A 16,928-nucleotide genomic window follows, 5' to 3' on the forward strand; every position below is an offset into this window, starting at 1 on the left:
AGCAAGCCTTGTTTTTTTTTTGTTTTTTGTTTTTTTTTTTTCTGAGACACGGTTTCTCTGTGGCTTTGGAGGCTGTCCTGGAACTCGCTCTGTAGACCAGGCTGGTCTTGAACTCCCAGTGATCCGCCTGCCTCTGCCTCTGCTGGGATTAAAGGCATGCGCCACCACAGCCCAGTTCCAGGCCTTGCTTTTAACAGAGGTTAGCAGAGGACAGTGGTAATGACCTAGAAAGGGCTACTAAGACCTTCCAGACCGGACCAACGTGAGACAGAACGTCAAGAAATAAAACCAGACTGGAGGCTATGGCTTCACCCCCCTCATAAACCAGGAGTAATTATGGTGAAACAAGCCTCAACACCTTTGTAGTGTATATGATAATTGTGCCTGTTCTGCCTATTTACATTTCTTGTATGTGACATTTGGTTCTTGTCATCTAATTAATTCACATGTCCCTCAAGAAGCCCCTTCTGTACAAAGGAGGAGATATCTAAGGCCCAGGCACGCCCAACTGTCTGACATCATGACGAAGCATTGGCATCTGCAAAGGTTACACTCAAGAACTGCACAACAGAGTTACAAGGGGGACTATGTGGTGGTTTAAGTGTGTTTCCAGTTTTGCGTTGGTTTACACTCACAGCTACCCTGTGCCTCGCCCAGCCTGTGAGCCACGGGAAGGACCCTAAGAGTGAGCCCTCATACACAAGTATCCGCAATTACCGAAGCAGTGCGTGAAAGCCACAGGGTACAGACTGTGAACCAGCTTCCAGCTTCAGGACCAAAGTGTCCTCCTGACCCCTCCCCCAGACCAGTGAGTTATGGACAGAGAGGAAGGAGGTGGCTTGAGATGCCAAATCCACAGTCTGGGCCACCACACCACAATGGGCCGCAAACCCCCCCAAATGAGAAGTCCCCGGGTGCCACTCAGACACTGCCTACCGGACCTCCCAGCAGCCCTTCACTGATGATCGGTTCTTTATCTTTCTTGCCTATGGGGACCGGCTTTCCTCTCTGCCTCTTCCTCATCTCTGGGTGTCGGGGTTCTTTGGATTTCTCCCTGTATTAGCCAACTCTTCCTACAGCTTCCCCACCGCATAGGAGGACTCTCCGGCTTTATCCTGTTCTAACTCCAGGAAACCAGGCCTGTATACACTGGATTCTCGGAGTCCTGTGAAGTCGAAGGACCCACAAGAGCAGCTTCTTCTGTGTGGACCGGCCCTTCCTCCCGGCTGGCATCCCCTCATTGAACAAATCTTCATTTGTTCTTGATATCTTCCCCTCCCTTGTCTCTCAGCTCTAGTGCATTGCCACATTCCGACTATTCTGGTAACAAACGTATCTCCAAACAGCGCCTTTCTGCCATCTCTGTCCGCTGTGTGTGGTCCAAGCCACTCTCTCCTCCCGTCTGTTCTTGCGAGCCATTCCAAACCCCACAGCCATAGGGCTCCAAGCCACTGGGCTGCTTGTCACCGCTCGCTGCACTTGCTTCCTGTGGCCTCCCATGGCACCTGAGATAAAGTTAAATGCTCAGCCCCACCCCACCCCCGGCCCTGCAGGACCGGTGTTCATGGCCATCGAGGGTGAGCTTCACCCTGGAGACACATTCCTTCCCTTCCTCAAAGGGCCTGAGCAAAGTCCTCTCCTGATACAGCCCAGCAGTCTGTGCCTGGTCTTCATGGGGAAAGGAGGCTATTTGTTTTGGTAGGGGTAAGGTGGGGTAGGGGGCCATGAGGAATTATTGCTTTCTTGTGTTGGGGTGAGTATTCTTTGATGGATGCAATGTTTCAGGCTTGCACACAGAAAGAGTTCTAGAGATGGATTGGGTGTGGGAAATAATGATCCTCACTTAATAATAAGAATACTGGAGTTTGGAAAACACATCGGATTATTTTACAACTTTGCTAAGATGGGCATGAGCCCAGAGAAAAGGAAGAAATTGGGTGGCCTTTGGATTTAGTGTAAAACAGTAGTTTTAAGTACTCTTCAACTCTAGGCTGAATGAAGTAAGAGCGCCTAGGCAAGCAGGTGCCACCTGGCAGCTGGTGGACAAAGGGTCTCCTGTTTCTCTGTGATTCCCAAAGGAACTCTGAACTCGGTTCCTGCTGAGAATGGACCACAGTGAGGTATGTCCTACCGCAGTTATCATGCTTAAATGTGAGTGTGCTTAGCATCACCGAACTACACACTTTTAAATGCTTACAAATTGGGCTGTATATATTTTATTACTTTGGGGGGGTTGTTTTGAGACAGGGTTTCTTTGTATTGCACTGGCTGTCCTGGAACTCATTCTGTACAACAAGCTGGCCTCGAACTCACACAGATCCATCTGCTTCTGCCTCTGAGTGCTGGGATTAAAGGATGTGCCGGTTTATCATGATATTTTTAATCAGGGAGAAAAGTTAACAAGATAAAGAAAACTTGACTACAAAACCCTTGTAGAAAACCATTAGCAGCTGTTGTGGTTTGCATGTGAAATGTTTCAAGATACTCTTGTGTTTGAATACTTGGTCACCAGATGATGCATTGCTTTGGAAGGTCACGGAGCCTTGCAAGGGAGGTCACAGGGCAAGTGGAGGTGGGACCTGAGGTTTTATAGTCCAGACCCACTTTGTGACAGTCTCTGCTTTCTGACAGACAATGTTATCAGCTACCTCATACAGACTGTAAGCCAAACAAGCCCATCTTCCCGTATATTGCTTTTCCTCAGTGTTTCGCCACAATAACAGGAAAAGTAACAACTATCAAAGATTATTTGGGAAAAGGAGGTTTGAAGTGCCACTGTTAGAAATCATCAAACAGTAACGAAGTAGACACTAATGTTAGTTATTGGTCATAAAGCAAGAATGAGCATCACAAAGAGGGAATTGACTAGGAGGGGGGCTGTGTGTGTGTGTGTGTTCATGTGTGTGTGTGTGTGTGTGTGTGTGTGTGTGTGTGTGTGCGTGCGTGCGTGCGTGCGTGTGTGTGTGTGTGTGTGTGTGTGTGTGTGTGTGTGCGTGTTCATGTGTGTGTGGTAACAAATCTCTTTGTGTGCCAGGCACGGTGGTCCACGCCTTTAATCATAGCATTCAGGAAGAGGGGTAGTGGATCTCTGAGATCGGAGGCCAGCCTGATCTATATAATGAGTTTCAGGAAAACCAGAGGCCTTGTTTCAGAAAAGAAGGAGGAAGGAAGGAAGGAAGGAAGGAAGGAAGGAAGGAAGGAAGGAAGGAAGGAAGGGTTTCTACTACTGGATTGATCTATCTCTGGGTATCCATGAAACCAGAGAACATTAAATAACTAAGTGAAAACAGTTACTAATCACATAATAGCAATTAGTAATTACTTAGTACTGTGAAAGCATGAGCTCTTTGGGGATTCCGGCCCCAGGGTGCAGAGGCAGTCTGGTAGAACTTCTCAGGAGAGGACATTTAACTCGAGCCTTGAAGGCTGAGCTTGTATTACCTCAGCCCCCCTCAGCATTTCCTTGCTTAGCTAGTCTTCTCAGATCTCTTGCTTTCACAAACCACCTGGGCCCTGATTACACTTTACTTCTAAGTCTCTGAGAAACAGCCCACGAAGAGAGCCTGGGTGATCCTGATTGCCACCTCCTTCCACACACAGAAAGAAACTCCCGAAGGGAACAGGCTTGATTTTTCCTGGCTGGCACTCAGATTTACCGTCCTGCCTCTTGTACTTTCAGCAACTGAAGCATCCCAACCTCGTCAACCTCCTGGAGGTCTTCCGGCGGAAGCGGAGGCTTCACCTGGTCCTCGAGTACTGCGACCACACAGTGCTTCACGAGCTGGATAGATACCAGAGGGGGTGAGTGGCCCATCCCTTCCCACAGAAACAGGCAAAGCAAAGCTCACAAGGATTCGTGGGGGCGGGGGAGCACCTGCGGGGACTTTTTTTTTAAGGCTATGTAAGCAGCGGTGCACGGTGGTTCATGTGTGTAACTGGGACGAAACAAGACAAACTGACAGGTTGAGGCCACCCTGAGCCATAAACCCAGCCTCCAAAACAAACGAACAAAAACTGAACAACAACAATAGTAAACAATAAATTAAAAAACAAATAAACAACAACAACAACAAAAAAACCAAGCAAACAAAAAGGAATGGTCACCACATCTCTGGTGCTGGGTTAACAGCTGAGAAATTTCAAAAACAAAAACAAAAACAAAAAACTGTTGTGAAGTTATGATGTCATTTCCATGAAGAACCCATGAGTAACATATAACACATGAGACAAACCTTGGTTTCCCTGGCTCACATCTCTGCATTGATGTTGTGGCAGCCTCAGAAAGAAGTAGGAAGAGGATAGTAGAAACTTTGTGTCCAGCTAGGGAAGTAAAGTGGCTTGGACTTCAGAAGACAGCATGTCTAAAGTATGGTGACACACACCTATGATTCCAGCTCTTGGGAAGTTGAGGCAGGAGGATCACCAGTTGGATACCAGCCTGGGCTACAGAACAAGACTCTGCCTCAAAATACATCCATCCAACCATGCATCCATCCATGCATCCATCCATGCATACATACATACATACATGCATACATGCATACGATCACACTTGCATGCGCGAATAAGTAATAAGAAAAAAGTACAAGAGTATTGGCTAAGAGGAAGTTTAAGGCTAGAAGAAACCTAAAGCAATCTAAGTATTTGACTTGCTGCAATAGCCAGGACTCCATTGGTATAAGTGGCAGACACTCAGCTGGAGGTGAGTGCCAGCAGAGAGCACAGACGTTGGCGGCTGTAACTGGAAGCATGGGAGTGACTGGTGCGTGTGTGACACAGGATAGAAAGAACTGGGAAAGGACACGTGCAGGCTCGATCATGGCCACAGAGTATGTAAGCACACAGTGTTTCCAGAAGGGCATTTCTGGAAGAGGAAACTGACGTAAAATCACTGGATTTCTGATTGGCCAGCCAGAGTGACGCAACTATCCCGGGAGCCATCCGCAGTGGCTGAAAGGAGAGAAAAACTATTAGTAAGTCATAGGATTATAATTTAAAATGACTCAAGATCAAAAAGGGCTTTATGGTGTAGGTGACATTCAGTTCAAAATGGAATTTAGAGAAGGTGATATGGGAAGAATACCCCATTCTCTTCTGTAATCCATTTCTGGGAGTGGGGTGTCCACCTTTGGCTGAGGAAATACGGAGAGTGCCTGGGAGGTCAGAGTTGTGAAATGGTGGACTGACCTCGGCTCATGCCCTCACTCCAGTGGCCAGAGGATGAGACTTCTCACAACGTCTTCTCAGCTTTGCCCGGGAGCTTATTCTCCTGTGATGTTGGTTATATGGGATCTGCCATGGCCTCCTGGTAAATGAGATTAAAGTGGCTTGTGGCTAGCTAACATCCCTGAAGTATGTTTTTCATGTTCCAGAATGTTAGAGCCAAGAAGACAGGCACCACCCTTCAGAAATGACGCATTAAAACAACAGAATGTTCCCTGTGTTGATATTTGCTCTTTCAGCAGCTTGCAAGTAACCCTCCATGAAACTTTACTAGTGTAGTTGCTCCAGCTCTATTGTATGGTATAATGGAGACCCTGCAGGGAATTCGTGGCTGGCCTGTTGTCCTCTGTTCTTATACCATAACCAACACAGATGCTTTCTGAAATCCCAAATGTCATATAATCCCTCCATGTAACAAGCAAGTCTGTAACTGTGCACCGGAAGGTAGCTTAGTGGGTGTCCCCTAATCTAATCCAGTACTTTCACTATCTACACAAGGATAGCAACAAGTCCCTCATGTCCATGACTGAACCATCCAAGATTGCCTGACCCCCTTAGATGCCACAGCCAAGGTTATTATACCTTTGCTTCTGACCAACTGCCTGAATCTGGGTGCCTATGACCTACCTCATCCTTGGATTTGAGTCATTTGCTCTAGCAATAAACAGAACCCTGGGAAACATTTACTCACATTTTCTGCTTTATTAAAAAAAAATCAGGGGGGGTTGTGGGGGGAGGGCACGGGAGGAGGGAAGGGAATGAGAGAGGGACCTGGAACTGACTTGTGAAGCAATCTCGTTTCTTATCTAAATTCAAACTGGAAAAAAAATGCAATAAATGATTTATTGTCAGAAAAAAAATCAAAGGATACAGATGAAAAGACATATAGGGTAAAGTATGAGAGAAGGTGTATGGAATCCACGCCCTATGTAGATATTCTACTCTCTAGGAAGACCCACAAGTTGGTTCTCTGCAGATTTTGCAAACCCCGTCCTTTTGGATGCCTATGGGGACTCCACGGAGTAGTCATGGTTGCTAAGTGACTACATAGGGAACTCAGCAAGACCTGTCTTTTGAGATTCTTCTTGGCTTATCTGTGATACATTCATTCCTCCAGAATATGGGACAGGGCCCCTGGGGATGAGGAGGGCCAGGGACTGATAAGATGCTTTCTTCGTGACCATCTATCTCTAAGACAGAAATAGGGTGGGCACGTGTATGAGTTTGTATGACCTCTGAACCAAGTAAGGTAGATAAAAATCTGCAGATAGTTGGAGACAGAGAAGTGTGTGTGTGTGTGTGTGTGTGTGTGTGTGTCTGTGTGTGTGTGTGTGTGTGTGTGTGTCTGTGTCTGTGTCTGTATGTGTGTCTGTGTTTGTAGAGTGTAGACTTTCCCACCATCCGCCTGGGCCCTGCCACAGTTGCAGTCCCCAAATAACACACAAGACACTATATTACTATGAAGCTGTTGGCCATTTGCTTGGTTTCTTACTGGCTATCTCTGACTTAAGTATTTACCCCATAATTGTTAATCTAAGTATTTCTCTTACCGGAGAAAAGGGCCAGGACCTCTTACTCCTCTGGCGGGTTACATTGTGTCTACCTGTGTCTCTCTCTTTCCCAGAATCCTACTCAACTCCTGGTCCCACCTATCTTGCTTCCCTATTGGCCAACAGTGCTTTATTGACATATACACAGGACTTCCCTATCATGTGTTAAACTTTTTGACATGGTGACAAATGTCTGAGAGAAACACTTGTTTAGGAGGAAAGACTTATTTGGACTCGTGATTTCAGAGGCTTTGGTTCATGGTTGGCTGGCTCTGTGGCGTGGAGCCTGAAGCGATATATAATACCATGATGGGCAGGCTGGGACAGGGCAAAGCTGCTTGCCTCATGACAACCAGGAAACGAGAGGAGTAACGGGAGGGGTCAACATTTACCCTTCGAGCCGTGCCCCCGTGACTTCCTTCAACTGAGGCCCCATTCTCTATAGTTCCACCCTCCCCCAACAGTGTATTCAAATTTTGAACCCATTGGTTAATGAAGCCACCCCTTATATGAGAGCCCTTGTGACCTAGCTGTCAATGGAAAGGCCCTCATTGACAGAGCCAGAGGCATGCCTCACTAATTTTCTAACACCCCTCCATACAGTCAAGTCACACTCAAATTTACCATCACAGCAGAGAGGGGTTGGAAGAGGAGAGAAAGAAAACGTTAACTATAGTAACTGCCGGCCTTGTTAAATTTGATTAAAGACATTTTACCTCCTGAGAAGGCTCTCTCCAGAAGTGGGTGTGGATGCAGCCAAACTTTCTCAGTGTAGCGACAAAAACAGATTGCCTGTTTTCCCTCACCCCAATTCTTGGTTCCTCATAAAGATTACAAACTGATTTTTTTTTTTACAAATCACCTGGCATTAAGCCAGTAGACAAGACTTATACATAAATGAGAGAGTTGCTACTCTGGTTTTATGCATCGTGCTGGGTCACCTGTTTAGCGTTCACCTTGTCGGAGTGCAATGGGTTCTATCCGGGTATGCTGACCAAGCCCCATGTCTGGAGAGCTGAAGATCATGACCACAGTGGCCAACTTGCCAGCTGTTTTGCAGAGAAAGCACTGCCTGCCCTGTGTTCTGAGACGAGTTCTCTGCTTTGCTAAGATGCTTTCACACCTGTTTTATATACATTGGAATATAATCTTTAGACCTATTAATATATGTCATTACATTAAGTTACATTTCTTTTAGCCATTCCTCCATTGCTGACTATTCAAAAAGTTTTCAGCATTTGGTCTGATAAATAATTCTACTATAAATTTTTTTCTACAAATAGATTTTTTTCTTTACTTTCCCCTTAGAAGTTCTCAAACTAGGACTCCCTGGCATATATTTCCCAAACTGAACAAATGTGCTTTACCACCCAAGATGTGAGCTGATACATATTTTCCTTATAATCATACTAACTCCATTTCTATTATTAAAATATTTTATGTGTGAAGTATATCAAAAATATAAAGAAGGGATAACAGCAATTCTATCTAAACTCTTCAAGAAAACTTAGAAGAAACGTTTCCCACATCATTTTCTGAGTCTACTCCATTCTGATGTAAAAACCAGATAAAGGTGTTTCAAATCAAGAAAATGATGAGCGTTTCTCATGGACTCAGGTGAAAAACTCCTACTAGAATTATTAGCAGATAATGTAATGTAAAAAGTGGTATATTGATATTTCCGAAAATTTTTAGATATTGTAGGCTGCCTGTTTTTAAACTTAATTTATTTTATGTGTATGAGCATCTTTCTTGCATGTACATCTGTGTGCTGTATGAATGCCTGGTGTCCTCAGGAGGCAGAAGAGGTGGCCCATCTCCTGGAACTGGAGCTATGGATGGTTGTATGCCATTGTGTGGGTGCTGAGAACTGCACCTGGGACCTCTGTAAGAACAACAAGTGTTCTTAACCTCTGAGCCATCTTTCTAGGCCCTGTAGATGAAGATTAAGTTCTCTTTTTTTTTTTTTTTTTTTTTTTTTTGTTTTTCGAGACAAGGTTTCTCTGTGGCTTTGGAGGCTGTCTTGGAACTAGCTCTTGTAGACCAGGCTGGCCTCGAACTCACAGAGATCCGCCTGCCTCTGTCTCCCAAGTGCTGGGATCAAAGGTATGCGCCACCAACGCCCGGCAAGATTAAGTTCTCTTAAGTCATTATCCCCTCTGCTTCCCTACCCAATCTTCCAAATACTTAAATTATTAATTTAATATTAACTAATATCAAATTATATATGAGAATTATACCATACCATAATTTCATATTGTTTTTTATTATCATTTTTTATTTTAATTTTAAATAGCTTGTTTTACATGTCAATCCCAGTTCCCTCTCCCTCCCCTCCTCCCACACTCCCCTTCCCCCCAACCCTCCCACCCTATTGCCAAATCCTTCCACATAGGGGATATCTAGAGTCTGTCATTTCACTCTGGGTAGGGTCCAGGCACTCCCCTAAGAGTCCAGGCTGAGAGAGCATCCCTCTTTGTGCTATAGGCACACGATGACTGTTTGTATTCCAGGGATAGACCATAATTTCATATTGTAATTCTGTTGTTTTTCAAGACAGGGTCTCACTGTATAGCTTTGGTTGTCTTGGAACTCACTATATAATAAACCAGGCTGGCCTTGAACTCACAGAGATCCACCTGCTTCTGCCCCTCACTGTGCTGGCTTTCTTAGTGTGTTTTTCCTCAAATTGATATCTGCTTTTCCCTTTAAATTTTCTTAGCATCCCTCCCATGCTATTGATAATTCCCCTTATTTTTAAAATAACCTCTATGCTTTTAGGGTGAACACTCACAGCTGATTCCACTAGTTCCTATCATTTATTCATTATTTCTGGGTGGCACCCTACCTTTAGTGCCCAGCTGCTCTCCTAGGACTCCCTTTTGCTGCTCTTTTGCAGTTCCCCCTGAATTTCTCTGCAGTTGAATTCCTTACTTCCTGAGTTTCCTGTCTTCCCTTTTCTGGCTTTATTTAACCATTTTTTCCAGCACATCTATCTCTAAATATAGTAATAATCACTCAGAAATCGAGACCAGATATTCCCAACGATCCCTACCACCACCACCTCAACACCCCCTTGGAGTGAAGCAGGTAGGAGTTCTTTGTGTTTCTGGGGTTAAACAAGCTTCCCAAAGCAAGAGGAAGGAGTACAGCGCTGCTGGGCTCCCAGCGCTTGGGAGGCAGAGGCAGGAGGATCTCTGAGTTTGAGGCCAGCCTGGTCTACAGAGTGAGTTCCAGATCAGCCAGGGCTGTACGGTGAAACAATGTTTAAGAACAGCAACAAAAAAGAACACAATGCAGTCACACTGGAAGGAGAACTGGGGGTGTGGCTCTCTTTCTTCTACACTCCTCCATGTCTCTCTCTCTTCTACACTCCTCCATGTCTCTCTCTCTTCTACACTCCTCCATGTCTCTCTCTCTTCTACACTCCTCCGTGGCTCTCTCTCTTCTACACTCCTCCATGTCTCTCTCTCTTCTACACTCCTCCATGTCTCTCTCTCTTCTACACTCCTCCGTGGCTCTCTCTCTTCTACACTCCTCCATGTCTCTCTCTTCTACACTCCTCCGTGTCTCTCTCTCGTCTACACTCCTCCATGTCTCTCTCTCTTCTACACTCCTCCGTGGTCCTCTCTCTTCTACACTCCTCCGTGGTCTCTCTCTTCTACACTCCTCCGTGGCCTCTCTCGTCTACACTCCTCCGTGTCTCTCTCTCTTCTACACTCCTCCATGTCTCTCTCTTCTACACTCCTCCGTGGCTCTCTCTTCTACACTCCTCCATGGCTCTCTCTCTTCTACACTCCTCCATGGCTCTCTCTCTTCTACACTCCTCCATGGCAGACAGATTCCAGTTCACCCTCCCACCCTCTCCGGAAAGAAGAGCTCCATCCGGAGCTGGCCACTTTGTAGTTTTGTACAGTTTCTACACTGAGAAGTGCATGATAGTGTGCTCAGTATTACAGGAATATTAATGATATAATATTATAAATCACTTCTCAACACTCCTTTTGCATTATTTATTTTGGGAAATATCTTTGGAGACTAAAGTTTCTTGGCACTTACAGCTTCATGTCAAAAAGTCATTGAATAAACACAATACATTTTTTCTGAACAAGAGATGAATGCTGGGGAGTCTTTGAAGTCCATTCTTATTTGTATTTTTCTAGGCCAATTTTTCTGATAGGTGAGTTTTCCTGGTGTTTATGTCTACATGTCGCTAGAACAAGGAAGAGGATTTGGTGACAAGCTCCCTCAAGCCTGAAAACAATCCTAATCCAAAAACGTCCTGGCCATTCTTCCTGGAGGTGGCTTCCTCATTTCCGGCACACTGTCCCTGTGTCTATTCAAGCATCCTTTGATTTGCCTGAAAGGATTTCCTGCACATCTGGTCCATGACAGCAGTGGCCTTGTGGCCTCTCCCAGGGGCTAGAAGTGACTTTGTGTGATCACCTCTAATGCTACGTGCATTTCCTCCCTGGTCTATGTAGCAGTTTTGGTCAAGGGCCACCACAACATTTAATTTTTGATTCATAAAAAAAGATAAGTCCAGCATGTGTGTGTCCGGGAGCGGTCCCCCAAAATAAGCAACTCTCTTTCTAATCACACCTTGTTCCATACTTGAAGTGCTTCTTTCCTGAGGAGATGCCTTTTTCCAGCTCACACGTAGCATCTGTCGGGGCTCCAGGCCTCTAAGGTTAAGTCAGGCATGAGTCAGTGAGGAAGAAACGGGGAAAGTAGCAGGGTTAGTGTTGTGATAGAGGGAAGAGCAGTGTGATGTGAGGGCCAATGCCGAGTGGGGAAGGGAACCCGATACTACCTGTGTTTTTAATTATTTTGAACTTTAGTTGTATGGTATGCCACATAAACCTCTTCCTTGTCTCAGGGAAATCTCACTCTTTCAAAGAAAGCAAACGAAGCAGGTAACTCGGGCATCTGGAGGTGCTGCACACACAAGAAGTCTTGCTTCAGGACCCAGGACCATCATCTAGAGCACCCTGAGCAAAGACACAACATTGTCTTTTGTGCTGTATATAACTAGCTTTACATTAGCAAGGCCCTCGTTACAGAAATGGGACTTCGTGGCCCATGCCTGTAATCCCAGCACTTGGAGGCTAATACAGATGAGCTGGAGTTTTAGGTCAGTCAGGACCACCATAGCAAAGACCATGCCTCAACCCTCTCTTAAAAAAAAAAGAGGAAGGAAGGAAGAAACTGAGGAGTTCAAGTTACAGGCAATCCCAGAACATAAATACTTGTGGAAATCCCTGTGGATTTTCATGATTCTTCTCTGTAAAAAATCCATGTTTGTATTTTTGTTAACTTGATTTCCTTAAATTCCAGCAGTGTGCTGGCCACACATTGTTAACACTCCAGACTTGTGGACTGAAAGGGTTCTATGTCTCAAGAGGATTCTGTCTCCTGGGATTTTTCAGTCCCAAAGCCTGCCCTGGATTGGATTGGGTTTCTTGAGCTGAATTCCATGGCTTGAGTGAAAAATGTGTTTGTGCTGTTTTTGTTTTTATTAGGGTACCAGAACATCTCATGAAGAGCATAATTTGGCAGACACTGCAGGCTGTAAATTTCTGCCATAAACACAACGTAAGTCTCATGATCTCCTTTTGGAAACTCAGACGACTTTCCTTAAGCCAAGGCTGAGCCTTGTTCAAAGTTCCTATCACACCTTGATGGGTGTAATTTTTCATAAGCCTGGTCGGGGTAAGAGACTGAAATTCCCAGCTTATCTATCCCTTTGTATGACAAACATTTTAAAAACCATTTAGAGACTGGAAAGATGGCTCAGTGGTCCTCTTCCAGAGTACCCAGGGTTCAATTCCCAGCACCCACGTGGTATCTCACAACTGTCTGTAGCTCCAGTTCCAGGGGATCTGACACCTTCCAGCCAAAGCACATGAAATGAAGTTAAATAAGTAATTTTTTAAAACCACTTAAAGAAACTAGTCATGTTTTCTAAACTTATAAAATGTGAGGTGGGAAGAGCCTCATTTACTCAGAGAGCCCATATTGGATTGGTTTCCCCAAAAGGCTTTGAAATTGGGAGGGGCAACCCCTCACGCCTGGCCAGCTACAGTTGCATGGGTGGAGCCCAAGCCCAATGCACAAGAGTTAGTGTCTGCTTTGGTGAGATAAGAGCAGGCCTCTGGCTCTCCGGCCCAGGCTTCACAGGTGCTGAGAATCTGCTGCCCGCTCCACCACACAGTGCTGTCCACTTCCTGCTGGCCGCAGACTCTCAGCAGGACACACTCGTGTGGTGGAGTGCTAGCCCAGAACGGGTGAGGCCTTGGGTTTGATCCCTAGCACTGCAATCAGTGGACTTTCTGATTAGTCAATATAGCAAGAAGGAAAAAAAAAAAATACATCAGATTCCAATAGCTAAAAAACACACAAAATCCCCGATAGTAATTTCAGAGTTCCATTCTAGCCGTGGGCACAATCCGACCGTAGCCATCTGTCATCTCAACTGTCAGGTCGCCGGGCGTGAGGGGTTAAGTCCCCTGAGTCTGACCAAGTTAGCTTCTTCTGAAGCTTTTCAAGGAGAAAAAATGAGAACAGCTATTATCTTGCTTTCGTTAGCTGAAGCCTAGAATCTCTGTCAGAGCTGGGGTGGAACTCCGTGGTCTAGAATGCATGAGGCCTGGCTTTGACGCCTAACACTGGGTGGGGGGGGGGGCGCCATTTTACAACAGAAAGCATGGACTCTCCACATGGCTAGTCAGTGTGCCTGGTGGTTAGCGCTCTCCTAACAGTCAAGTTTCAGCTTGGGGGTGGCAGAGGAAGAGTGAGGGAGGGGCAGACAGACAGAGGGAAGGGGGAGGAGGGGTAAGAGAGAAAGAAAAAGGCCAGCCCTGGTGGGGAAGATCTGAGGAAGTGAGGATGAATAGAATGCATACCACAGCTCTCTGGAGAGCCCAGACTCTGTCTTTGGGCTGGGGGAGGGTGAGCTAAGGGGCGGTGCTGCGGTGCTGAGGGGGAGGGCAGAAGCTTGTAAGGAATTCCCAGAGTGAGAGCACATTCTTGGTTTTGAGTCCCCCTGCCCATTTGTCATCATGATATCCACGGAAGGACCTATTTATAGCAATGTGTAAAATGGCTGCCGAAGGACTTCACACCCCAGAGCCATCGATTACTGAGAAGCAGATAGGAAAACTTACCCCTCCCCTGCCCCCCCCCAGCCTCTCCAGACTAAAACTGCTGGTGGGAAAAGACCATGCTGCTCTCTCTCCCCAGCATCCTTTGGAGTGGGAATTGCTGGGCCCCTGAGGAACCTCTGTCCTCTTTCCAGAGCCCAGAAGTCAAGGATAACCCCAAGGGTTTCAGGCGTCAGGCCAGCAGTCTCTTGGGCGGCAGAAAAATCCGACATTTCCCAGCAGAGAGGAAAACTCTTGGAAACGGGGACGATCACAAGGAAGCCCGAGGAATATTTTGTCCCAACTTAACTTTTAAACATAATCGGTGGATAAACGTTGTTGATTAAGCGGTTTATTTTAATTTTTTTATGTCAAAAAATTGTCATTGAATAAGGCGGCCCTGGGAAGTTTCTCAACCGTCCCTCTGGGTAGCTTCGCCCTGTTAAAGAATGTGGCTAGATACCAGGCAATGAGGCTTACCCAGGGCAGGAGCCGCCTGCCTGCCGAGCACTGGCCGCGCTGTGGGACAGAGCTGACATCTAGCGACTCACCCCAAAGGGTGAGGCTGCAGCTTGTTTATCTTGTCAGGACAAATGTCAGAGCAGGAGGGAGATCTCTTGGCAAGCTGAAGCTTCCCACCCAGTCTTCCCAGCTTATCTCAGCAGGTCCAGGGCTTGTCCTGTTTACCCAGCAGGCCGCGTTTCAGTGAACCCTGCTTGTGCACCAGTCTGGAGCGCCTGCCTCAGGCTGTGGGCCTCAGAGCCCTTCAGCCCTCTTCCCTTCCCCTACAGCCAGCAGGTTAAGTAAGGCTCCCAGTTAAAGATGAAGTCCCCTGTTTCAATATACTGTCTGAGATACAGGTACATTATTTGGGCTGGAAGAGTAGGTCAGTGGTGGAGTGCATGGGTAACCCTGGATTGATCCCCAGCACTGAAAAAGCCATTTATCCAAAATTCAAATGTAGCTGGATGTCATACATGTTGTGATTTGCCCCTCTAACTTTGATTTGTCCTGTCTTACTTCTTGGTTTGGGGGCCCTTCAGGAATTTAAAACGATTCTATATGTAGGTGTGGAACTAATTTTAGTCTGTTGTTTTCTTATCCAACAGGCTAATGAAAGATGAAAGTCATGTATCCATTTACTAAATATCCCCGCCCTTTACCCGTGGTAGACATTACAATTGCTCCTTCATGACATTTTCATGTGTTTTCTTCTCACCAGTGCATACATAGAGATGTGAAGCCAGAGAACATTCTCGTCACAAAACACTCAGTCATTAAGCTCTGTGACTTCGGGTTTGCCCGGCTTCTCAGTGAGTACTGACACTGTCTTTGGGGTAAAGGAGACACTCTTGCTAAGACGGCTCATCTGGATACTACAGAATACTGGTTCTTGTGTTCTGCCTAGGGAATAGCCTTGCTATAACTTACAGTTCTTTAGAATTTTGTAATGGGATGTAACTTGAAAGGTGTACAAACCCACAATGGTGTAGATGTGTAGGCTATGTGAACTGTATGCGTACGCTATATGTAAACTGTACCTAATTGTAAGTCATGCTAATCTCCTGATTTCTACCCTCGACTCCCTTCCCCCCTGAACTAACACTTTGCAGAAGTAGTACTTTAGATGGGTGGCTTTTAATCTTGGCTGCAGACTAACACACGAGGAACTTTAAAAACTGTACTGGTAACCTTGGGCCCTCCCCAAGTATTCTGATTAGTTGGGTTTGGATGAGACCAAAGCATCAATAATTTGAGAATCCCTATGGCCAAGTGATTTTAACTAGCAGCTAGCCTTGAGAACACTGACCCTGAAAAGCCATGAGCTTTCTTAAGCATTTCCCTCTCAGTTTGGGTTTCTGGGCTTCCACTCTTCTGTTTTCCATGTTCCTTCACTGGCCAGCCGGACCAGGTGACTACTACACAGACTATGTGGCCACCAGGTGGTACCGCTCGCCTGAGCTGCTGGTGGGGGACACACAGTATGGACCCCCAGTAGATGTTTGGGCGATTGGCTGTGTCTTTGCTGAGCTGCTGTCTGGAGTGCCTCTGTGGCCAGGAAAATCTGACGTGGACCAGCTCTATCTGATAAGGAAAACCCTGGGTAAGTGGTATTTCTGTCCTGATTTTTAGAGAACTGCCTAGCTTTCCCCATGACAGCGCCACAGTCTCAGCTCACTAGACACGGGAGCTTCCGAGCCTCACTGAGGTGACTCCATTAAGAGCGTTCAGGGTTTATTCAAATAACAATGATGAATGGTTCCTGAGGATTTACTAATTATCCAGAAGATAAGGACTTATCTCTTGAGCTTAGGTTGCATTGCCATGGCAACAGAAACCCTGCAAGGTCTTAACTGATAACTGATTTCACTTACAAGCCGAATATTCCCTCATCCAGAGTGCTCGAACTAGAAGTGTTGATGACTTTGGAGATTTCGATGACATGTCTTACATGTCTAAACATGGAATTCACTTGTTTCATTTGCACTTTATTCACGAATCCTGCAGATCATTTTATATAATCATTTTAGTGTGCCCATGTATTGACTGTGACCTGATGTCGAGTATGGAATTTTCTACCTGTGGTATCATGTTGGTGCTTGGTTTCAGATTTTTTAGTTAGGGATGCCAAACCTGTACTGGGATACGGTGATTCATTTAGATGTCCTTGACTGCAGCCTGCCTGACAAGTTTTTGGATTATTCAGATTCCACAGTAGAGGAAGAGCTTGGCCTCCTCAGCATCAAGAAGGAAGGCTGATTTTTCTTGTGCCATTCTTATTTCTATTTTTATTTTTGTCTTGCTTTTCCTCTAGCTTTAAGGGGAATGGTAAGGGCAGAAGAAGAAAGGGAGGGACAGCTAAGAAGTCCATAAGCAATGACTGTTCTTTTCAAAATCTAGGGGGTTAGATTCTACTTACTAGAGTAGAATTAAATTCTACAATTTAAAGTAGAATTTCTCTACTCCAGAATCTTGTGTATCAATGATCTCCATGCAACTTTTTCTTCCCAAA

General features: G+C 45.7%; 1 protein-coding gene and 1 long non-coding RNA gene across 2 annotated transcripts in view; one reads left to right on the forward strand and one right to left on the reverse strand.

Annotated features, from left to right (window-relative positions):
- Window positions 1-16,928, forward strand: part of Cdkl1 (cyclin dependent kinase like 1) — a 42,470-nt gene that overhangs the window by 17,626 nt on the left and 7,916 nt on the right. The window contains exons 3-6 of the mRNA XM_013115400.3: window positions 3,680-3,801; window positions 12,296-12,368; window positions 15,138-15,228; window positions 15,819-16,019. Of these exons, the coding sequence (XP_012970854.1) occupies window positions 3,680-3,801; window positions 12,296-12,368; window positions 15,138-15,228; window positions 15,819-16,019 (487 nt within the window). The remainder of the gene's footprint in view (window positions 1-3,679; window positions 3,802-12,295; window positions 12,369-15,137; window positions 15,229-15,818; window positions 16,020-16,928) is intronic.
- Window positions 4,971-6,833, reverse strand: LOC121139350. The gene is made up of 2 exons (XR_005876301.1): window positions 6,774-6,833; window positions 4,971-5,305 (listed from the first exon to the last, which is right to left on the reverse strand). It is a non-coding gene; the product is annotated as an uncharacterized LOC121139350 (long non-coding RNA).

Source organism: Mesocricetus auratus, unplaced genomic scaffold, assembly GCF_017639785.1.
Source record: "Mesocricetus auratus isolate SY011 unplaced genomic scaffold, BCM_Maur_2.0 Super-Scaffold_15014, whole genome shotgun sequence".
NCBI classification, from domain to species: domain Eukaryota; kingdom Metazoa; phylum Chordata; class Mammalia; order Rodentia; family Cricetidae; genus Mesocricetus; species Mesocricetus auratus.